The sequence below is a fragment of the Fringilla coelebs genome, assembly GCF_963513975.1.
Source record: "Fringilla coelebs genome assembly, chromosome: 5".
NCBI classification, from domain to species: Eukaryota; Metazoa; Chordata; class Aves; order Passeriformes; family Fringillidae; genus Fringilla; species Fringilla coelebs.
The window spans coordinates 20092779-20117943 of NC_140033.1; the positions used below are offsets into that span (position 1 = coordinate 20092779).

General features: G+C 38.6%; 1 protein-coding gene across 5 annotated transcripts in view; it reads right to left on the bottom strand.

The window, feature by feature from the left end:
* Positions 1–2028: 2028 nt before the first annotated feature.
* PLXNB2 (plexin B2) overlaps positions 2029–25165 on the bottom strand; it is a 252382-nt gene continuing 229245 nt past the window's right edge. For 4 of the 5 annotated variants that reach the window (XM_084206521.1, XM_084206523.1, XM_084206522.1 and 1 more), the window contains 12 exons: positions 24767–24833; positions 24505–24651; positions 21032–21188; positions 19863–19963; positions 18753–18837; positions 12607–12761; positions 10836–10996; positions 10107–10254; positions 9561–9625; positions 8811–8886; positions 6719–6793; positions 2029–3906 (listed from right to left, as the gene is read on the bottom strand). In XM_084206521.1, coding sequence (XP_084062647.1) covers positions 3802–3906; positions 6719–6793; positions 8811–8886; positions 9561–9625; positions 10107–10254; positions 10836–10996; positions 12607–12761; positions 18753–18837; positions 19863–19963; positions 21032–21188; positions 24505–24651; positions 24767–24833 — 1342 coding nt within the window. In that variant the 3' untranslated portion in view covers positions 2029–3801. The remainder of the gene's footprint in view (positions 3907–6718; positions 6794–8810; positions 8887–9560; positions 9626–10106; positions 10255–10835; positions 10997–12606; positions 12762–18752; positions 18838–19862; positions 19964–21031; positions 21189–24504; positions 24652–24766; positions 24834–25165) is intronic. The other variant, XM_084206525.1, reaches the window with a different exon arrangement.

Consider the following 25165-nt stretch of genomic DNA (forward strand, 5'->3'; position numbering starts at 1 on the left):
TGCCAGTAAGTTTTTTCTAAGAGAAGACAACCAACTTGGGAAAAGTCTTAAGTAATCTTTGCTCAAGATCAAATTCTTTAGAAAGGACCTCCTCAGAGAACTGTTACACCTCATGCTGATGTGCATATGGGAACCCTGACTAGAACAATTATCAGGATAAATAGAGGTTTTGGAACCCTAGGAAGCATGTAAAAGAGGGCTTTTCCTATCAGATTCAGAGAATGGGTTTTTTTAGGCCATGTAGGTACATATCATCACGGGCACACCATGGCTGAAAATGGTGGTTGTGTCACTAATAAGGCTGGAGAACCTGGAATGGTAAAGTACTGGCCACAAAAACTCAACAGTGCTGGTAAGTCCAGGACAGCTGAATTTCAACCTCAGAGCCATTTTAAGTCTTTATGCAGCTGGCTAAAAATCCTCCCGTGTTACGACAGTTTGTGAATTCCAGTTTGAATTTCTGAATTCCCTGTATGGTTTTGTTTATAGTGATAGCTCTGTTTATTTTCAAAAGGTTACCAGAAAGACCAGCTTTAGAGAGTGCATGTAAATACAGCTCAGACACAGCAGGCTGATAAATGTGTCCAACACAGCAGGGGGAGGATCAAATAGGGTGTAACAGACTGATCAGAGAAGCCATCTTCAGGAGACATTATGAATGCCTCACATATCTGAGCTAGCAGAGGCCCTCTCCACCCATAACCACTTGCTTATCAATCTATAGCATACAGAGAGCAGCAAAAAGATCAAGTAAGGTGTCAGAGGGAAATCTGGCACTAGTTCTTGGCCAGACACAAAAAAACCCCATTCCTGTTCGGTTGGGTGAGTTACTACATATCAAACAAGCAGGTGTAGGGATCTTGTCCTATCATCAGAGATCCCTATTTGCAGGTTTGCTGGTGAGGAGGCAAGCAAAACCTTGGTGAGACTGCTGTCAGCAATGGGATTCAGACCTGCTGGTGGCACCTGTACCAGCCTCCAGTCTTGGTCTGGGAGATGTCCAAGCAAAGGAACTTCACTCACAGCTGCTGCTATGGAGTAAAGTGATTTCTGTTTGGCAGCAAAAGGTTCTTGTGCTTTAAGAAGTGCCACTTAGAGGAGCTGCAGAAGGGGTGAAAAGGAGGGAGACCCCCAGTGAGTTTTCCTTTTATCTTGTGGATGAACCAGGTGTCAGGAGCAGCAGAAACCAAATGAGGATCATGAAGGTTTTAAGAATCAGATTGCTAAAATGTAATGAAAACTGAACTAGGCCTGGACAAAACAGAGCACCAGAGTGGAAAAACAAGCACTGGAGGAACTTAGCCAAAAGGGGAAATGATAAAATAAACAAGCTCAGTTCTTCAATTCAAATTCCAACTTTGTGCTTTCAGGACAGGGGACTTGAAGAAATTGAAGAGCTGGCATTAAGTTTCTTTGTAGCTGCAGCTGCTCACAGTAATCTCCCTCTGTGTTCCCTGGCAGGCAGCACTGCAGCACTGATAGCCTACAAATTTCCCAGGATGTGAGAAAAGGGCACTAAGAATGACTAATGGATCCAAGATGAACTGGCACATGCCAGCAGACACACGCCAGTTGCCTCACAGGTAGGATCCAGCTAGAGCACTGCTGCATCCCACAGCTGCAGCCTGCAACTGCTCTGTGCCAAGTCGCTGCTGATGGGGGACATATAATGTTCCCTCTGAAAGCTCTACTTGCTCAAGCAGGGCTTTCTGTTCTCTCTGGAGAGATGCTGCTGAGGCTGTGTTTTAATTGGCTTTCAGATCCCAAGATACATCAGGCAAGAAGACCTCACTCTGGTATGTTGCACTACATCCTTGCTTCTCCAGAGTACTGTCATTTTTCAGAGCAAATGCCAATAAAAAGGGCATGATGTCAGGCATTCCATCTGCAGGATGTGCGGCACTCCTCCATTCCCAACCACAGACTGATGGACGCTGCTGCTCCATCACTCCCGGAGGGAGCATTACAAATCCTTTCAACACCCATCCCCCCAGTTTCAGTAAAGATCCACTGACACTTGGTGGAAAAAACAACATTGTATTTGATTTACAATTAACAGGATTTACAAATAATGAAAAAGAAACAGATTAGCCATGAAATTAGGATGCCTTTGTTGATGAAAGAATAACTGGCAAAGCACCTTGCTGTAGAAGTCATATAGCTCAGTCCTAAACAGTATAAAATAAGTTACAGCCCAGGCAGGTTCAGGAATGATTATAGACAAATGCGAGAAGTTGAGTACAAAGCAAACAAAAAAACTGCTCACAGCCTACTGGGCAGGAAACCAGTTCTGGTGAGGCTTTTGATTTTCAGAAACTGAAGGAAAGGCCCACTGACAAATACTAGGAAATTTTCAAAACGGGAGAAAAAAATAATATCAACAGACAGTAAAAGTCAGTGTGTGACAACCTACCAGGCAGGGAGAGCGGGCGGCAGACACTGCATTAGCTTGCTGAGAGTCAGCAGAGTCCGGGTGCTTGGCAGGACAATGAACGAAGGAGTACAGATGGCAGCACTTCATTAAAATGCTACTTTACTGCCAAAAACTTGCAAGACAAAGAGAAGTTCTCTGATGTGCAATACAGCAATTTAAGAAGACGTACCTAACTTTTTGATTTGTACGGCGCTTACCTATATTGTAAACACACACTTTCTGACAAGTTATTTCAATTTTCTTTGCTATGGATTATAGTGTGTATTCAATCAAATGCAGCATTCCAAGGCTCAAAACTGGCTGAGTGGTTTTCAATAGATGAGTATATGATTTTTTCCAATATTATAGTAGTATTTTACATCACAGATACAATAAAAACAAGTGATGGTATTTCTAGGACAGTTCCAAGATTCAAATAAAAAATCATCAGAACCATTCTAAAATAGGGTATTATACATAATCAAATCATGTTAAACAGCACACTCTCGGCAAGCAGCTAATTACAAGCATTCTGCTGGTCATGTTTTTCACACAAAAGTCATTCAATAGCACATAAATACTTATTTTTCTGATCTGCTTCTTTTTACAAAACCATTCATCAGATTCACAGAATTAGTACAAGTAAGGCACATTAGCATATATCATAAAACTCACAATAATAACAAAGAATTTTAAAAGTTTTAAGGACTGATTCCTTCTTTGCAGTGATTTCTGAACCGAACAAGACTTCATCAGTAGAACTCTTCTACATTGACATTACTCTTATTTCTCTCACAGCCAACTGTGGTGGGTGCATCACCATTGAGATAAATAATTAAATTTAGAACCATGTGTGGTAGCAAATCCCATTTTTACATCTTGCAGAGAAATCAGAAACTTTGTTCACTATGTTCACTATGAGCACAGACCAAGTTTTAGAGCTCTATGGAAGTCAATTTCCAGTTATCAAAATAAAAGGGGATATTGCGTGTGACTCTGAGTATGTTACTGTTTTCCTAGTACAAATATTGCTTAAGGTAGAAAGGATGCTATAGTGTTGAATTTACTTGCATAATGAATTCTAAATGCTGATGTCTCAGATTCTACTAAATCAAATGAAGGATAGGTTTTTCTTCTTCCACCCCCCACCCTGCCCCCAACCAAAGGACTCTCTTTCCCACAGAAGATTCATTTACACACAACACAGCTTTTAATTAGAAGCATAATTTACAGTAAAAATTCTTTACATTACACCTCTGCTATCAAAAAACCATGAAATCTTTCATTTAAAGTTGTAATTATACATTAAAAAATAGAACACTATTTCCTTAACAGGAAGAATGAATTTGAACATCTTCAGATCAGATTTCTTTATTGCGGCTTTTGAGTCAAAGGTCAGTCACTTTATTCTCTAGCGCAGCTGCTATTTGCTGTAAACGGAAGGCAAGCTGCATTTTTTGTGCAGCTGGATCCTCTTCAAGTGCATTTATAATCTGGAAGATATAAACACAGAAAGTTTAGAATAATTTAGCTTAAAATGTATGACATAGTTCCGAGACCAAGTGCTTGATACCACTTTGGTTAAGAGTCTTTTGCATTCACTCTGTACCGAAGTCCATCTATTAGGCCCCATGTTCTATTTTTTGACAAAGAGAGTAAAAATGATTGTTACTTTATCTAAGTTGCTGTAATGTTTCCCATTATGTTGGGATACAAGCAAATTAATAGGTAGTACTTTATCTTGTAAAATATTACATTCCAAGATGGAGCAGGCAGGGGAAGAATTTCCTCAGAGCTATTTAAGAAGCAGTGCTTTTACATACAGTGCACCCTACAAAGCTTAAGGGTCATTTACCATCAGTAATTATATCCCATGCCCGTGAGCTGTAGTTATGAGAAGCTCCTGGGTGGTCCATGCACAGGCATGTGGTAGGACAATGCAAGGTCTCCTGTGTCTGTAGGCAATGTGAGGAATAAAGCCAGCAGCTCCCTTTTGGCTCTCGCCAAGAAGTGCCAAGACTCTGGCCCAGCACAGCATAGTTCAGGAAAGCAAATAGCTCCTCAGAGGAGCCCCCAGCATCCCACAGCCTCTGCTGTACAGAGTATATATAAGAGGATATGACTCTTAAGACACAAGGGATTTGAAAACAAGAGCCAGTAAAGGTCAGCTGTTATGAGAAGGCTTTTCTTCAAATAGAGTTTTTAGGGCTTCCCAGATCAAATTCAAAAGGTTTTGAAAGGTTTTCATTTCCACCATCCTTTAGGAAAACTTTCCCGCCAGCTATTAGATTTCTCCATCAGGAAAATGTGTTACGTGACAAAACCATTCCTTTTCTAGAACTGGCTTTATTAATATAAGTCTGACAGTGTAATCAAGCAGAAACCTTTAGCGCTGTTTAAATACTATATAGACTTGCAAGTATAAAGATGAAAAAATGGAGTTTGCCTGTCACTATCTCTGGTTCTTATTACTTCTTGAACACCACTGACAATGGAGATTAATGCAGTCAGAATCAATCTAGCCAATAATTTCACTTTGAAGGGCTGGTATAGTGTCTGCATTTCCAACACTGGAGCAAATTTGTTTAGAAATAATTATTTTAATGAATTTGTTTTTAAAACGTGAAAATATTTTTACATAAGGCAGACTTAATAAACACTTATTGCAGTATTTAAACTGGGCCTGATTTAATTTGATATTGTTTCCTTAATTTAAACAATTATATCTAGCTGTAACTCCTCAAATCTAGACTAAATAATTCATGATTATCTCTACTGGTGAATATATCCTTCATATAAATGTGGACAATTAGAATGTACCCACTTAGTCACTGTCAAGCCCTGCAGAGATGCAGAAGGTACAGCACATGCTGGGAACCACTGTGTCAGTAATAAAGACAAGGGCAGCTGCAAAATGTTCCAATTTATGCAAATTAAAACATTTTCATGGAAAATAAATAAGCTTGATTAATTTTACTGAATGGCTCTTGACAGATTATCTCCACAATTCTGAATTAGCAGTCTTTTCATCAGATGCACCTCATTGTTACACAGTGATGTAGATGGAAGGGAAGAGCTGCAGCTACGTACTGGGGTGTGCTGGCCTGCCACTGATGAAGTCCTGCAGACTGGTGTCTCTGCCTGAGGTGTGGTGAGTCAGGGATTTACAGCTCAGCTGTCATTCAGGGTCCCTGAGTGTTTTTGTAAGAGGTCAAACTATGGACGGACGTATTTGGAAAGGTGCTGAAAGCCAGCTTAGCACTGGTGGTGAGGGGTGAGGGAATGCCATGGGGTTGGCCTACATTCCTCTGTCTGTTTCTCCCACTGACCATCATTGCAAGACTTCTCAGGGTGATTTGATTTTCCCTGCTTGCATCTGTTTAAAAGTTGTGCCAGGCTGGCTGCTCCTGTATAAAGCAGCTGCAGTGAAGGATGCAACTCACTGTCTTTAGTGCTGAATGTAAGTAAAAACACGAACTGTGCTGAGGTGCAAGACTAAGCGAATAGAGCTCACATGTACTGTGCTCCTTTTAGATTCGGCATCTGTTCTTACTTGCTTTAATTCTGAGGGTTTTCTGGAGGCATTCATTTCCATGGAAACCTTTGAATAAAAGTTTCCTTCTCTCTTTTTGTCTTCAGATTAAGTTTGGAGAGCCATAGCCACAGCCCAGCTACTCTGGGATGTTCTTTGTCCCCCTTTCCACAGGGTGTGAAAAACCAAAGAAACTTTTTAAACTGAAGCTGTGAGCCTGCTTTTGAATCAGGCCACATTCAACAGTTATTCTGCTTTGGTTTACTGTAGGCAGGCATTTCACTTGGCATGGCAAAACAGGGATGGTACCACGCACAGAAGTTTAAAGAGCATTTTAACTAATAAAAAGGTCATGGCTCCAATTCCTACAAGCAAAGCAAGTTAAATATATTTTTCCTTATAAAAAAGCACACTGTCTTGAAACCTGATATCGCTCTGATGACTTTTTGCTTGGTGACATTGTTATATACTTATTAGGATGGTGGAACTGAAGAGAAATGATTTTTAAATCTATTTCTCTTTCAGATCTTGTTAAACTATCCATTAAACTATCCCTACCAAAACCAGATAGCCAAAATTAAATTGTTCATTTATAAGGACATTATCTTGAGTAGTGTAATTTCCAAGCAGGGTATATAACGGCAAGGTTTTTGTTCAGCATTCCTTTTACCTGATCATTCAGTGAAATCCAGAAGTCACTCCTTTAGACTAATGTTACCTTTCATAACCTTATAGCATTGATATTAAAGCATGAAAAAAAAGCCATAACTTACCTCATCATAGTATTTGTTAGTGTACTGGTAGAGTTGGTGTAGAGCCACAAGTGTGTTTAAGGAATCAGTATGTGCCTGTTAACACAAGCAGGCAGCAAACATGTCAAAATAGGATCACACACAGCTGAAACTTATGCACATGCACAACTGTTGGGTACAACTGACAAAATTTCCAAATTCAAGCTCTGTGTTTAACTTTTGTTAAATGACACTTGGGGCAGAGAAAAGGGGTGAGAAAACTTTTGTTTGGTGATTTTTAGATCAAGGCTTTCCCTCTGGTATTTTTCCAGCCTGCCCACAACTCTTAACATTGGAGGGGGAAGATATTTTGAATTCTGAACGTCAAACCACAGGCTAGAGCTCAAACATCTGTTAGCAGCATGGGTGTGAAAAGCTAAAGCATTTACTCAGTACAATCTACATATTGTTGAGATATTAAGCACTGGTTGTGACAAGGTCATCGTGGGTGTTTGAAATCCTTTCTCCAGCTCTTTTTACATCCTGGAAATTATTCACACTCCACTACAGCAGAGGTGTAACTCCTCAATATCATGAGCACATGTACATTTGGAAAAAGCCACCCAACACATGAAGATAGAAAGGTGTATGGGGGAGGTAGGGATGGTGAGAAGAGAGAGAGAGAGAAAGGACTTCAAATGAAGCAGGAAATAACCCTTCCATTACCTTATCTTCCCCCTGCCCCCACACATATGGCTTATTTAGTGAATGTGCTCTACCTGTCTGAACAGATGTTCTTCATTCAAATGTGTAGGATTCAAGTCTCTAGCTATGCCTTTAGTCTTTTAAGTTAGTTAAGAAAATGAAGGATTGCAAAATATTGCTACTGGCATAAATGATTACCCCAGGGATAAAGCAGCAGAGAAACATCCATCTTCCCTTGCTCTATAAAAGTCACTTTTAGAGCTGGTCAAAATTTGCAGTGTTCAATCACTCCTTCCATATTAGTTTTGATCATAATTTATAATGAAAATACAAAGGAAGAACATATCCTGCTGATGTTAAAACATTATATTGAATTCACTTTTAATCACCAAACATTCTAATTTTATATACATCTCAATTTATGTAATAAATAAAGTGAACTGTGAAATGAAATGTCACCAGAGATGAGTTTTGTAGTGAATGACTGAAAATAGAAATGCTCTCATGAGGATGTTGATCTGCAAAATGTTAGGTCCTAAGGGCACTGAAATAAACAAACCGCAAAAATTTCCCCAAACATCCTCCTTACGCTAGAACTCTTCAACTAAATTAAGCTAATGAGCAAACCAGCCGGTAAATACACTGCCTTCTTGCTCAGGCTAAACAACATCTTTAGGACTGGGGAGGGACTCTCCGGGTTCTCTCAGTTAAATAGAGTGCTTCAAAGGCAAGAGCCTGCCTGAGCTGAGCTGAGCTGCAGAGCAGACAGGCCCTTTCAAACTGAAGCAGGTTTTGTAATGACTTTGTTCCACCCGTCTCCAACCAAAGTCCCAGGCAGCAACCACCACACTCTGCTCTTCTCCACGTGAGGTAACCCAAATAACCTACAATGCAAAATCTGCCACTGAGCAAGCACATGATGAACTTCTTACATGTAGCATAAAGCAGAAGTATTGCTCCTGTATAGACAGTTCTAAAATATGCTATACTTAATGTTCATGCCTCTTCTTTAATTTCTGGAATCTAATTTTTGCCGTGGTAGCACTGTGAATTCAGTCACAACTCGTTATCAGTATGATCAATGCTAAAAATCCTCTATATGCTGTGGAGAGAAAGCACAGTTCAAGAGTGCTATAATTTTTCCACAATGGCTGTGAAAAATCCAAACACTGTGCTCTATTCCCTGCATAACTCAGATAGATTAGTGACCATAAGGATTCCTGATTCCATTCAATAATCAACATTTCTAAGGTTGAAATGCTGGCAGGACTACAATGAACAGGAGTATTTCAGAGATTTATGAAATCATCTGATATTTGCACATACAAAAGACCCCATTTGTTGAGATAGAAAGTGGAAACAAAAAAAAAAAAAAACAGTATTAGACTTGGCTCCAATTTCACCACAAGAAAATGGATTCTATTCTTACCCTAGAAATCTCTGCTAGATGAGTATTCATGTCTTGGTCACTCACTGGCACCATCTGACGAATACCTTTGTAGTAACTACAGGAGATTAAAAATGATTTTCAGTTAGGAAAATAAACTGTGTCTTTCTGGTAATTCTGCCATTATTTCAAACATGCTTCCTTACTAACACAGGAAGAAGACACAACAGACCAATTATTCCTTCAGTAATCCTGCCTTCCAATATTAGTACTTTTGCAGTAGAGGTAAATCTTACCTGATTGTACAGGAACATACGACAGGAAAAAAAATCTATAATTGCAGATGATTATTATTTCAGGTCTTAAAACTGTCAAGAGTTTTTTTGTATGGCAGATCTTCCATGATATTAACAGAATTTCCAATTAGTAAATGAATAAAGTCAGAGACAGCATAGAAAAAAAAATGTTTCTGAAAATGTTTTCAGGATTTGGTCTCTACTGAGTTGTGGAAGTGCAGCATTTGTTAGACAGACCATGTGGGTAGCAAACTGCAGAAAACAGCATCATATTTTCTCCTGAATAAATCTATTCATAAGATAAGAATATGCACTGGGTCCTAACGGAGCTCCATTTCAACTCTACCAATGCCACCACCAAGGGGACCTTTAAACATTTGGGTGTAAAATTTTTAATATTTGACAGCTGACTTTGACTATATCAGCATTCCCTTTTCCTCTTACACGTGCTTAGAATCCTAAGAACCGAATAACCATGAAAAGAGATGATACTTACTCTTCCACCATTTTCTTATAGTTAGAGATTTCTTTTGCATAAAGTAATTTATTACTCGGAGAATCCTGAAAAATTTAGAATACAGAAAAAAGTAGTTATTTATGAACATTTCTAGGAAGCAAAAGAAAGTTAAGAATATAAAATCAAGCCTTTATATTCATATACTCTTGAGCTTTACATATATTAACATTTGGATACTTATTAACATAGGTGGGATTATTTAGTAAAAAGATGATTACACATGGTATCATTGCTGAGTTTTACAAAGGTATCAATGCAAGGTGATAATAAATTATTTGTGGACCTGAAATAATCAGTTCTTAAACATGCTTTTTGTAAAAGCAGTTGCTATTTTCTCCTTTTTCAATAGTATCAATTGGCAGACTACACAGAAATACTGACAGTTCACCAACCTGTTAAGTGGTGAAATGTTAACTTCATTATAAAAGTAAAAAGAAACGATCAAGGCTTTATCTCCTCAGAGAATGGGTATTGTCTGTGAGGATGCCCTTTGTCTCCTCAGGATGTAGAATGCAAATCACTTACTCTGCTTAATTTGTGCTCTGTTCTTGTGCAAGCATCCATGAAAGTCTGTGCAATGACTGACAAGGAAGCATCCACTACTTCATGAACATGAACATCGAAGATGAAATGGGGATTTTTCAGTATGTTAACCCAGAATCTAAGAGGCAGGCTACAAAGTAAGGAAAAAGATAAATAATCCTTTTTACACAATAAATATTCTACAACAAGAAAATCACATGAAATCTATATGGGCTTTGCATTTTCATCTCCTCACAACAGTGATGTTTAATTTTATATTTCAGCATTTATACACGCTTGTCTGGGTTCCATGCCTGAAAACCAACTCTTTACTTCTCTCAGAAAACCTCATATGAGAAGGATCTTGAGCGCCCCAAAAGAGCAAGGAACGATGTATGCATGGTCAGAGAAACTATCAAGTAGTATGTATTAGATTTTGTGATTTGACAGGTAAATCTAGTCCCATTTGACTCTTGCTTTCCTCTTCTCTGAGGAAAGACAAAAAGTAAAACATGGTAAATCTGCCAGTGACGATCCCATAGGTAAACTGGTGTCATTTTTTGCCTCTTCTAGGCTTATGGGGAATCTTTTTCATCACAAAAACATATTATCTCAAAATTCCGAGGATTATAAATGAAATTTACTTTGATTTATGGTAAGAGTGTTAGTATATACCTGGGAATTGTACTCTTATTTCTCTGCAATACATGAATGACTCTGTTCAGACCGTACCTGTTTGTTTTCCAGATGTGAATGGTATCTTCATCCTTGATCTCATGTTTTTCTGCTTGCTCATCAAGAAAGTCAAAGAAGTACTTCACAGCTGGTGGTACCACATGGTTTGAGTTGAGCACACTATGAAAGAAGTCATCTACAAACTGCTGAAGTGTCCCCTAAAAGCAAATTTTAAAAAATCAGTTTCATTCGTGTTATAAGCTGAACTCAGCATCTTTTATTCCTATGGACATAATCCAGTTGCTCTCACTGATGGTCTTTATCCCGAATGCTAAGAGTGATAAAAAGCAAACAATTTCTTAAAGCAGTGACTTTGTAAACTGCCAACACAGTAAAGACCTTCTAAAGCTCAATTTAATGTTCTAGACTCAAAGGTTATGACTTCACCAGAGATCCTATGGTTTGCACAGAAAGGTGTGCCTTCTGCTTGACAGAAGCAGAAATTGGTTGCCACATTTACCCTTCAGGGTCGTTGTGCACATGAAATAATTTTTAGCCACTTTTTAATGGTTTTGCAGCTTCCCACATCCAGTTTCTCTGACAGCAGAGCACGGCAATTTTTAGAAAGAGACTGAGAGGAAGAAGTACCAGGGAGCATTTGCCCTTTTTGTTTAAGGGCAAGCACATGGGCCTTATCAGACATCCAGTCTGACTCAGCTTCATGAGATCCATGGAGCCCAAGGAGTGAAGTGTCCAGAAGGGCTGTGTTCTTGGATTCTGGTATCCACCTGGATCTTAGTAATGGCAATCTCAGAGACTGTGCCCTTGTTTTAGAGAGGACCCTGTTGAGGCCACATAAAGCTCATCCCCAGTCAACTGATTGGCCCTGCAGACACCTTTGAAGGGCTGCATCCTCTTCCCAGCCATGACTCCAGCTGACAGCCTCCAAACAGGGAAGGGACCCAGATGGCAAGGAGCTCTAAGACATTCTACTGTCTGCCAGAACACACAAGTCCCCGGGCTGAAAGGGTAGTTGTGATCTCAGCTGTAACACCTGACCAGCATTTCATGAGTCAGTGAAGCTCCAGTCTTGGTAATAACCTATAAAATGGCTATTGGGAATCCAAAGCAGTGGCCTTATTATGGGAAGAAAAGGATGCAAGCATCTTTTTGGCTCTTCATCCTGAGTCTGTGTCATCTATCCAAAGACTTTCCTTCATATGCACTTCCACACTTGGACAAGTTAGCTGGAGCCAGACTGACTTCATTTTCACAAAAGGAGCCTGGCTTTGTGGTCATTAAACACATTATTCTAAATTCTAATTATTTCTCCACAGAGAAATGTTTTAAAAAAATATTTTTCTCATTATCAATTCTGCAGTAGAGGCACTAAAAATACTCTAAAAGGATTATTATTATTTGGAAACTAATTTTTTTGGGGGTTTTACTGGAACAATGATCACCTACAAGAACAGGGAAATACAAAGGGAAATATAGGAGTTTGTAAAGCATTCAGTTCAAAAGAAAACCTGACAAAGTATTATCTAAACAGGTGGCACAGAGCAGAATATCCATCTTTGCCTTGCAAGGGAAATCCTTATTTAACAATCACGTAATCGTGGTTCCCAGCTTTGATCAGGAGTTGTACGTTATCTCTTTCCCAGTAACTCTCCTCAGGGCATATTAATCACTTGAAGCCTTGAACAGCAGCTTGTATGTACATGACACATTCCAAATTGCAGATGAACACATGACTAATCTTTGCATCTATTTCCTCAGTTACATCTCAAAATCTGTAGAAGTTAACTGCAGCACATCTGAGCCCTACCTTCACAGAAAGAAGTCTGGTCAGGTAGATCTCTGTAATAGCTTTGGTCCTCTCTTTTTCTTTCACACTGCCCCGCTTTGATTTACCTTCATCCATTTCATCCACTGGCCGGACTAGATGCCAGACTTTGTTTTCATCTTCCAGGAGTGCATGCCCTAGAAACAGTAATTGCAATAATTATAAAAAACAGCCAACCCCAAAACAGCAACACAAAAGTAATCATATAAACATATACATGTTCCCTATTCTTGACATACCTGTCCTCTTGCCAAAGGGATCTAGATTACTCTGTTCCTGTCCAACATACACAACTCAAGTACTAAATGTTCAGTGGCACAGAGCTGAAAAAACTTGCTTTTGTCAAGACCAAAGGGAAAGAAAAGAACCACACAATAGGAAAACTTCTATTTGGTCATTGTCCTGGTTCAAGCCAGGACAGGGATAATTTTTGCAGTAGCCAGGAGGGGTCACGGCTGGGACATGGAGGTTGTTCTAAATCACCTCACATCATTGTCACAGGTGGGGAGGAGGGAGTTTCCTCTGGGGAGAAGGGATTCCTTCCAGTGAAGTAAGTGTGGAGGGAGCAGTGGAGTGATGCCAGTTTCAAGCTGGAGGGAGCAGTGGGAGTAGCATAACAGAAGGAGCAGTCAGGTACTGTCTGTTGGGGGTTTCTGTGGTGAACAATAATGTTTCTTTTCTTATATCCACTGTCATTAGTTTTCTTTTCTCATCTCTTTGCTGTTTCCAGTAAATTGTTATCTCAACCCATGATTTTTATCTTTTGTGTCTCCCATTGTCCTCTCCGTCCTACTGCAGGGGAGGGGGAGGTGGAGGGAGAAGGAAGCAAGCAGTACATGGCTTGGAGTGGTAGAAGACTAAATTGGATAATACCATTCCTAAATCACAACAGTCATGTCAACACAGTATGTGCATGTTTTGAGGTCCACACAATTAAGTTCTTTTCTTCTTTCTGAATTCTCAAAGACACGATCAAGTTACAGAATCTTAGCTAGGTCTGACCCCATAGCCACCACAGAAATACAAATTGCAGCCTACTCCTGGTACAACTTTTTCTCTAGGTAACACCGTTACAATTCACATCTTTACTCCACTTACTAAGGTCAGAGTATGGTACTTCAGTTCAAACTTTCCTTTTATCAGCTTTTGATAAGCACCACTTGACTTTGTAGCTGAGTAGAGGAAAAATACATCCCTTCACTAAGATTACACTGAACTCCAGCAGCCAGAGAAAATGACTGAAGCAAATTCATGTACATTATAATAGGATTTTAAAAAAATTTGTTTGTCAGTATTCATAGTTTACACCAGAGGGAGAGACTCACATCAAATCTGTTACAATAAAGCAGAAACAGGAGTAAGCACTTGGATGATAATGGATGGTTACAGTGCCTCACTGTGCTACCTGGGGCTTGGCCCTGCACCCAGTGCCAGGGCTTGGACCAGCAATCACACAGTGCATAAAAACTGCATAAAAACATAAAAAAAGTTTTGCATTTCAGCATCACATTATTGTTCAGACAAACTCCATGCCTAAGGAGCTTCTGTTAACAGACAGTTCTAAAAGAGATGATACAATTGTTTTAACTTTCCATAAATAGTCCTTGAAAAGGGTTTCTGTGTCACTTTCAAATCTCCTGGTTTTGTTTATTCTTTCTTTAATTCCTGAACTTTTGCATATACTTGGCATAGTCCCTAAAATCAATGGTGCTTTTCCAGTGGAAGTTATTGAATCAGTACATTTAAAATCATTGACATCTTAAAAATATGAAAGTTATTTTTCCCATAAAAACTGTGATTCAGCCCCACTGTACAAATTATTTTGCATTCTGCTAAGTTTTATGCCTTAATATGCACCTCTAACATAACTGAATCTCAGTTACAGCACAAAATATCAGTTTTTAATTGCATTAACTTTGACCATAATAGTTAATTAACTAAGTTCCTCAACAGCTACATTGAATTTCCCAGTTTGCATGTACATTCAATATTTTACATCACAGGGGAAAATAACATTTAAGAGTAATCTGGCTAAGCCAACACTTTTGCTTGAATGTACTTTATAAATTCTCATGAAAAGCATTAGTTATGCAGTCTTCTGGGACATTTACTTCTTTTTAACAAGGTAGGGAAGAAATATAAATCCCACATTAAATCACATTGTCCTTTGAGAGTCCTTAATTCAACTTGGAAGTTCATGTGAATGAAGCCAGAAAAAATAAAAGCTATCCCTTTATTTGGAAGCAGTTGTGATTTCACAATAGATGCCATTCATAACAATCATCTGCCAGTACAGTAAGAACCACTGCTGGGCATGAAGGATGGAATTTCTTTTGCAATCCCTGGTATTCACTTTTGGAAATTAACAGATCAAATCATGCAGTTAGACCAGAAAATATATTTCAGCTTGATGTCAATTCTTTAGTATACTCCTGCTTCCTGCTTTGAATGAAAGGAATTTATTCTCTCTTTGCCCTCCTGATGCTATATGGTCCAGTTTAACTTTGGACAGAAGAGGAAACAGCTAAAGTGGTTTCCACTGAGATCACTGACTCTTACATGCTGCTGAGTTTGTTCTGTGTTTGTTATGCAACAGCGGAATTGGCTACTAGTGGAATAGTAGTTATTTCATAGGAAAGTAAGCATCAAGAGACTACAGCTCAACCAGATGAACTTCTGCAACCCGAAGATCTCACTTCATCGCTATAAATAGCAGGAAGAAAGAGGAAGAGAAATTCAGAACATGGAACAACAAAACATGTTAGCAACTTGGTTGCTAAGAGAAAATAACAGTTTTATGAGATAATATTTTCCTCAATGGGAAAGTAGGAAATGAAGAAAATAAAAGATAGGGGGAAACACCCCCTTTTTTATCTCCTTAGTTGCACCAAGCATCAAGCTGTAAACAGGAAGAAGATTGTGTCCAGGGAATCAAATGCTTCTCCCTGAGCTCTTTGTCTTGGCCCTTGGACATTCTTTGGCCAATAAAAGATAATTATTGGGGTGTTGGGGGGAGTGTTAATGGGAAAAATTGACTGTGCTGACTAATTACAGTGGTAGGAACCACAATGTAAACATCAGACAATGCAGCCCCTTTCCTCTTGTGCAACCTGCAGCAAATTATCTTCCTTCCAATCTCCCCTACCTCATGAATACTGTTCCATGGAGATGGAGGAAGGCTACCCTAACAGATCTGCTAATTAGTATTTCTGATCTGCAACCCTGTGTCTATTTTTATTCATAATTTAAAAAGGAAAAAAAACCCCAACAAAACAAACAAAAAACCCCCAAAACATAATATCAAGAAAAAACACCCAAAATAACAGAATGTGTTTTGGTTTATAGTTCAGTACAGAAATACTAGTATGAAATCACTGGAACCATTCTCCTTCTTGATACAAATTAGAAACTGCATTTATTGTCTCCAGAAGCAAAAGATGCTGCATTTAATTTGTCACAATCTCCAGCTTCCAGTGTCTTCCTGTTAAAAGCTCTGAATAAAAGCAGCACAGAAGCAATGCCAGGATTTAGAGCAACATCTCTGAACATGGTTTTACATTTTCGGTGGATGCAAAGCCTCCTACTTTGGCTGACAGTCAATGGCTTCAGCTGACACTTCTCAATGCAGAAGGTGCAAGTTAATGAGACTGAATAAAAGGAAATCCACTTCGTCACAAGCCTCATTCACAGTCAGGATAGGATTTCTGTTTATTCAAACCCTGTAAATCCCTGTGCCATATAAATGTGTGTGTGTGGGAGGGGAAGCCTCTGATCCTCTCCTCTCCCTTTTATACACAGTGTCTCACAAATCATGGTCACAGCAGGCTCTCACTTTGTACCAGCTTTGTAACATTTTATAGCTTTCCAAGAGAACAAGTTGGCACCAGATAGCTCTGAGGACCTTACAGTGCTAAAGAAAGCAGGGTAGCTTGGCATGAAACACTGTCATCCCAAATTTGTACACTACCATGGTGCAAGACAGGTGTAGAGAAGAAACACGGTGGAAGCTGTTAGCACTTGATACTCTGGGATCTGAATTCTGTGCAGTCTTTTCTCTACCATACAAGAGACCTTGTGTGACAGCACTGTCCCCAGAAGTCTGCTTTTCCTTTACAATTTAGTATGCCACACAGATAACTAATGCATTCACCTTGGAGTAAAGATAGATTATGCTTGTTCAAAGAGCTTCATCATACTGAATCATATTGAATGATATAATTGCAGAGAAGAAGGAAAGGAAAGAAAACCTAACCCAAGAAAAACCACGTGATCTGGTTCTCTACTGCCTGCCACAGGGGTAGAGCGGTGAGGAGGATGAAGATTGGCAGTGCAGAACAGAAGGCTGACCACTATTCTATATTAAGAAAGCAAAGCAAGTTAAGGACACCACCAGGCTCCATTCACAGTCCACTCCACTTATTTAGAGGTGAGGTGACCATAGCCCCAGCCACCAGTGCAGCCAAACTGAACAGGGACTAGGAATCAGCACCTCACCTGGCTGCACTCCACTGCCTTCTATATGAAACTGGATGGCTTTTTAGTTAACGTGCTGGGTTGGCACCTGCTGTGACAGAAGAGTCACTGCTTGGCCAGCTATGCCAGGCACTTGGAGTAAAAGGGTGAGGATAGCTGCAGCAGTGGAGACATGACTATTAGAAGACTCTTCTTTCTGGTGGAAAAAAGGCACAACAGAAAGAATCCAGAAGGACAGAGTAAAGAGTAAGTAATTCTGCCCATCTTAATTTCCTGTCCAACACTCAAAACAAATGAAAGTCTGAACCTTTCTGCTAAATAGCCATATATGTCAGAGCTATCAGCCGAGACCCATCTTTTTGAAAAATGTACATTTCTGGCATATTATTTCCAATCTGTTTAACTGCCCAGCCCTCAAAACGTATTAAATTTAAGATCAGTAAATCTGTTTAAAGGAATGAAACTATTAGGTGAAGTAATGGCCTTTGCAATCAGTGCTAGAGAGAAAAGCATATCAAATGAGTTCATGGGAGGAAGAATGATCTCAACAGTTATTGTTCCATAAATCTAACTTCTACCTCATGTAAAATAACTGAATAGAAGGATAAAAAAAAAAGAGAAACTGAACATCTGAAGTCAGTAAAGGAAATACATGTGACAAAGAGCATACATTCACAAGTAAATATTGCCATAAAAATCTGAGTGCATTCAAGGCTGTAATGGATATTGTGTCTCAAGATATTTTGAAATATAGAAAATTGGTCTAGACAGAATGCTAACACACAAAAGTAAAAGCTTTTAAAATGGGTTGCAAGCTAACAGGTTGTCTTCTGTGTTACAAAGTCCAGCATACTGTAGCAGGCAGCAATACAAGAATTATGCAGCAGATGCATTAGTGATGTGAAAGAGAAGAAACATTACAAGGAAATTCCTGATGCTCACTTACAGAGGATTGAAAACCTCAAAAAGAGCAAAGGAATTGTGAAAAACACTGCATCTAATAAAGAGACAAAATGCATGGAACCATCAAAGCCAACTAAAAAGCCCTGGGAAAAAAGAAGTGAGCATAGCTGGTGAAACATCTCTCAAAAAGAAGGGAGTCACGAAGTCTGAAGGTACAGAGATGAGTTTGCAAGGCAACACAGTTGTAAGAAATGCTACAAAAAATTACATCAGATTCATTATGTCACAGAGAGGGCAGCTAGTCTCCACTGTGGTTCATCTAGAACACTGCATTAATTCTCAGTCTAATAAGAAGTGAAAGAAATTTGAAGAGGAATGTGAGTAAAGGCTTTAGAAAGGCGAAAAAGAGATAAAGCTCTGGGAAGATAAATGTACAGTATGACTATAGATGTAGTGCGATTGAAAAACAAAATATGGAAGGAAATGTTTAATAAGAGTGCTTTCTATTAAGTTGGGGTATGGACTCACAGCAATTATGGTTAAAGTCCTAGGGTGTAAGATTTTTATAATGAAGGCAAAGATTACCATTGCAAGTGTGCAGTGGGTAACATAACAAATAAACCCTATATAGTCTGCTAGGGAATATCTAGCTCCATGGAAGTGCTTGATAAACAGAATCAAAACGGCAGCATCACTATGTGTGTTTTGACTTCTGGTCATCTTGGCAGGTAGGGAAGCCACAAGACACTTACTTTCCCCTGGGACATCTTGCTGATTATCCTCTGGCTGCTGGGAAATCCCCATTTTTGATAAGATGAGCGTGGCACCATCTCGGACCTTTGGAAATAGAAACACAGAGATATTATTTGAAAGAACCACGTGCTACTGAACCTCTTTCTTAAACCCTAAAGTGGGGTTTCTGTGATTGGCTGCAGGGAATCTATAACAAATGCTAACCTTCCTAGGCTTCTTGGACAACTGGCTCTGCAATTCAGAACAGACTCCCTCCCACTCTCTAAGAGATTCTACCACCAGCTCCTCAGGGATTACTGAAATATTAGGAGCATCTTTGAGGCTTAAGTGGTTCCTCAACATGGTGTGGGTGCCCTCTGGATGAAAATGGGGTTTATCATGAAGAATCAGACCTGTCTGTTTTCTTAAGGAAAACTAACCAACTTTTCTCTTTCCCAATCATGATTATTAGAAAGCAATAAATAGCATAAAAAGGAAAGATAAGTGCATGGTAGAGTGCACAGTACAAAACCTAAAACAGACAGTACAACAATGTCAACATCTGCTCTCCTGATTGGGCTTTTGAACAAACCAGACCAACTCAAAAACTATTTACCAGCACAGCAAGGACAAAGGCAATTCTCAGGGGTAGGAAGTGGTGGAAAAGAGATGAATATGAGACCCAGCAAAAAGCTGAATGTTCAAAATGGAATTTAGATTTGGATACTTCAGTGTTGAGGAAACAAAGGTACTGGCATTTAGGTTTTGTGTTTTTATATAAAATGCTTAGGGATAATGTCTAGACCCAGCCTTTCACAGTCCATACCTTTTACTGACTAGACCCAGACCCATGTTTTTCTTTTGATTCTTTATCATAGAATCATAGAATGGTTTGGGTTGGAAGGGACAAAATTTCCAACTCCCCTGCCATGGGCAGGAACACCTTCCACCAGACCAGGTTTCTTGGTACCCCTTCTGGCCTGGCCTTGAGCCTTGCCAAGGGTGGGGTATCCACAACTTCTCTGGGCAACCTCTATGTACCACTGAAATTTCTCTATAAACAAATAAAGATTTAATTTATTACAGAAAAACAGGTAACTGGTGTGAACAATATTTTTGAAACACCTTACATTGTAATGCATTAGTGTGTTGATACGTTTCCATCTGCCATCTCTTTGGGATGTTAAATCCAAGTCTGAGAGGATCTGTGCAGTAGAACCTGGACGCCATTCTAAGGGACAATTAAAGTGAGAAAAAACAATTAAAAAAATAAAATTAAAAAAAAAAAATTAAAAAAAACCCCAAAAACTAGAACTACTCCAAGGAAGATTTACAGATCCACTGACACATTGTAGAACATCAGAAGATGTAATACAGCACATACCCCAATGTGTGTTTTTTATTGCTTAATCATTTGGCCTTTATTACAGAAGTTTGCATGAACTATTCCTAACCATGCATATTACTTCTGATTATCTTCCATAAAAACTTTAATTCTTTTCCATAGAATTCAATAAATATATATAGTGAGATCTGCTGTTGGTTCAAAACAGAGTAGGATTTTATGGAATAGAAAAGACATTTTTAGGGGATTTACTAGGATTTTCTGAAGTGCAAGAATTCCATCTCCTACTTTCAGATTAATGCAGTAATGAAAATATTGAAAAAAATATTAATTGGAGCTTTAATTCTGAGTCTATTAGGCCTTTTAAGGAACACCATTTCCTTTTTTTTTGTCAAGAAGAGAACAGCTATTTTGAAAGCCTTCAAGGAGGATGATTTTGAGAGACTAAGTGGTACATCATCTCCTAAAAGTGCAGTTCCTGTAAGTTATAATTCTTTTGAATAACCATCATTAAGGCAACTAAAAATCAGTACCAGTTTCTGAAATTGCATCATTACTTCTCCATCAGTTAATTATCCATGCTGTCATTATCACATTAATTAGTACCTGAGATACTGACTCTTTCAGACATGAATTCATTTGTGCCAAAAGTCATTAACAGGCTCTTGCAATGCTGATGACAGTATACCAAAACTTTAAAAGTCAAAAAAATCTAACTCATAAGAAAACATTAATTTTTAAAGCATATTGCTGCAAATAAAAATTGCTGCAAAATGCTGTATTTTTGCATTCAGCTGACCTTGAATTGTGCTTAAAAAAAAAAACAAACCAAAAAACAAACAACAAACCAAACCATAACCAAACAATAAAATCCTCTTATAGACATTTTTTCAGAAAATAAAGTCACACAACAGATCTCACCTGTTCAATATAATATCACAAGTAACTACATACCCAGAACTACACTGTCAGCTTTTGGCCACTGAGAACACGGCAGATTTCGATAGACTTGGTCTATTATCTTTTCCTTCACTTGTGATATGGTATCACAGTTGAGCACTTTCACAGGTATGGAATCATTTCCTCCCTCTTGCACATACACATTAACTGTCTGTGAAGAAAAGAATGTACAGGGTTATTAAGGCAAATCAGTGCTGAATTACCTCTGAATCTGTTCCTCTGGGTGATTTCAATGCAAACAGTATCTGAAATTCACCATGCAATGATTATTGCACAGCAACACATATTTGCAATGGGAGTATAGATTATTTGAAAGATCTTTTGCTGTTATGCAGCCAACCAGCTATCATAAATTCTGGTTAATTTCTCCCACTAAGACAAGACAGAAAAGATACAGAGTGGAGTTAGTCATGTCTAATATGCTAATATCATTAAGTCTTGGGAGTTTATTAAAGAGAAACACACAAGAACAAAGCAGTTGGACCACTGACTTGTTACATGCTTTACATTTAACCCGATAATCCTAAACATAAAAAGGCCAAGTATTGCAGTGCGCAAATTTCATGAATTCCCAATAATAATTTGAACTGTGCTTTGTTGAACTTCTCAAATATTATGTGCTTTTGCTTTCTCAAATATTATGTGCCTTCTTCATGGCAGTGGTTTTAAAGATGAGCAGAATACCTCTGTACATATGGTAATTTAACATGGCTCAACTGGTGAGCAGTGAGTAGTTCAGCTCTCCAAACTTTACTTCCTGTGACCAGCTGTTCATTAAACACACACATACATACACATATGTATGTACATATAAAAGTAATTTCTATCATTTTATGTGTTTGAATATCTCATTTACTGCCTACTGTTGTCCTAATAACTCTAATAGCTGCAGGGAATACACCTAAGTAGCTTATGCTGGTTCCAGCATTTTAAATATTATTGTTTTCTGATAGTATTGACATGGCTTTCTTAATGTTAAAGAGAATTTCTTGAAAGCCTGTAATTTGCTAAATCTAGAGTGATTTTTTTTTGAAAGAAGCTTTGCTATGTGTCAGTTTCAATATAGAAAAAAACAAATAAGAAAACCATGGCCAGAATACCTCCCCAGAAGGAAAAAACCCAAATAGATACTATGAAAATCCTCTTTCCTTCACTAGCTGAATCAGTACTACAGCTCAGAGCCCTTGTGGATCTTTTGCCAGCCGGGTAACTTAGGAGGCCAGGCACATGTGAAGCACTGCAGCTCTCAGATACATATAGACCTGCCAACCACAATGCCTGAATTTATCACATCAGACCTCAGAAATAAACTTGCATAGCTGGTATTTTGAAAAAGTGAAGAAAAGTTATGCCATACGGCAGTCAAATTAAACATGATTGCACTGTCCCTTGACAGAATGCTCAAACTAATCATGAGATTTCACCTTCCTTTTCCTATTAGCTTTATGGTAATTAGACATGATTTTGCTGCTGCTTCAGTATGCAGCATGTCAGTGTAACCAGTGATGCAAAACAGATTCATCTTTTAAATAAGAACAATTAGAGAGCAGACAACTGCTCTATGCTGTACTTACCCACCTTGTCTCACTTTCAGGCAGAAGTGAAGGAATTAACTCATGCTTTAACTTACATTGGTGCACAAATGCTCCCTAACTGGTCAGAGTTACCACAACATCATCATTATGCCAAAGGTCCCAAAAACTAATGGCAATAGGACCCCCTCCATAATGTTTTATCATATGTATATACACATACATGTATATACACTTATACACGTGTATACACATGTTATACACATACATCTCATCAACTTCCACGCATGCACATGCACAAAATATTTGTTTGATGGGAAATCTGTAAGTCTGGACCAAATACTACTACTGTCCAATGTTATAATGTTTAATATCTAGCTAATGTATGTGTTGTGCCCACATCTGATTGCATTCATGAATTTTCTGCTTCCCACTGAGTCATACAGCTTAATTGCAGGCTCTTTTTTTTTTTTTAATGAAAAGAAACAGACCAAATAAAGAATTACTGCCAGTAAGACTTACATGATATACAGTGCAAATAAATTTTGTTTTCCATATACAACAGAAATTATAGACAGCATTGCCAATCAGTGTGTTTTCTTTGGGTGGCACTTATAAAGATGGTACCTAAACTAATCCCCAAAATATCAGTTGAACTTAAGATTTCTTCTTGCTCAACACATTCTTCATCCAGCTACTCTCTAGGTCATAGTCTGGTGACTCCATGAGTGCAAGTCCTACAGAACTCTTCTCCCATAAGCCCTCCCATCAGCATCCTTTCAGAATACATAAAATGGTGAAATTTTTTTCCCCCAACCAAGGACTTAATGAAGCTTTTTATTAAATTTCTTTTCCATGCTGCATATATGTCACTGCATCTTACTCAGTTGAAGACAACTACAAATGACTTCCAAGGTGTCAATAAAAAAGAAGTTAGAAAGGGAAAAAAATCATGAATTGGTCTCTGAAGGAGAGCCTGTACATCTTTGATGTTCACTACACTGTACCCTGAAGAAAACCAGCAAGACTGTCAGAAAGAGTAAAACTAGATTTTTCACTCCTTGAAGAGCTAAGGAGTGGGCTGCTTGAATTTTTCCAAAAGGACAGTGAATCTGTGTTCTGGAGTATGTTTGAAAAGTGGTGGAAATTTCTGACAGTGAACAGAATCAAGTTAAAGTTAAAGCTGAATTCATAAAAGAAAAGAACTAGACCGTGGCACTGGTGATCAGATACAGGGGGAGGTTGAGTCCAGAGGGGGAGTTCCCTTGCCAGGAATATCCATTTCTTCCCACTTGAAGCAACTAACACAGGTCTCCAGAACTGGCTGTGGAGGCACTGTAGGGAATTATTTCCCTGAGAGGAAATAAACAACTTTCAATGCCAGTTGGGCTGCCCACGTTCAGGAGATCCTGACTCACACAGAAAAAAATGTAGAAAGAGGTTCATAAAGTGTTCTGGAGATTGTGGAGCCATCTCACAGAACTGCAGAGGAGCACAGTCTGGTATACTAATAAAATTACCTCTAAAATGCTGTTCAATATGCTGATTAGCAGCAATCACAAGGGAGAAAACCTGAAGTTCAGGCATAATGGCAGTGCAAGAATTCTGCAAAAATCAATTGCCAATGAATTTAGATGAGAAAAGGGGAGGAGCCAAACATCCTGACCATTTTTCACACCGACTGAAAATTATGAAAGGGATTTATTGAAATGGATTCTGCACTGGCAGGATTTGAATTGTACTTTAGAAGATACTTTATAATTTTGTTTTCCTGCTTGGAGACTTGTTTTGGTCAAACTACTGACAATCCTGCCTATGACCAGAATTTTTATGCAGTTCACAGTAGTCTAGAAAACTGTGTACAGACTTAACACTATAGGAATTAATTTTAAAATAAAAAATGATTTTATAATCTATTAATCATGCTTTGCTTACCAGCTGTGTGTACTCTACATCATCTCCCAGTAAGCCTGTGTCATTCAGTGTATACTTTGCTTTCTTCAGCACAGCATCCACTGGGCCTTTTTCTACCTGGTGTTTGATAGCCTTGAACAATTTATAAAGAGGCTCCCCAGCATTGTCCTATGTAAAGGAAAGGAAAGAAAACAAAATCAAAAGACATACTCAAGTGCAGCTTTGTTAAGTATTACTGATTAAAAAAAAAAAAAAACCACAGGCAACAGACTTCAACTCTTACCTTGAGGTACTGATATAAACAAATAGACATCCAGTTAGACAACATTCTCTCAACAACCGTTTCAGATCTGAAAAAAAACCAAACCAACCCTGAATATAGTAAGGGCACTTAATGACAAGGTTTAAAAAAAACCAAACCACTGCTTGCTTGAAATATAATATTTTTACATGCTTAACTGCATTCAGTCTCCTAATGCAATGATTTCCCTACAGAGTCTTGAAAGCGTATACTTGCTTTAGGATAAGTGCTTTGTGTTGCTCATCAGTCTTGAGTAGGTGCCTTCATCTCACTGCTGAAAAGCACACATCCTTTATTCAAAATCTTAAATTGGGTGTGTGCTGTGAGAGCTAAAATCTTAACCCAGCTGTGCAGTTACTGGGAAACAACCTACAGATCACA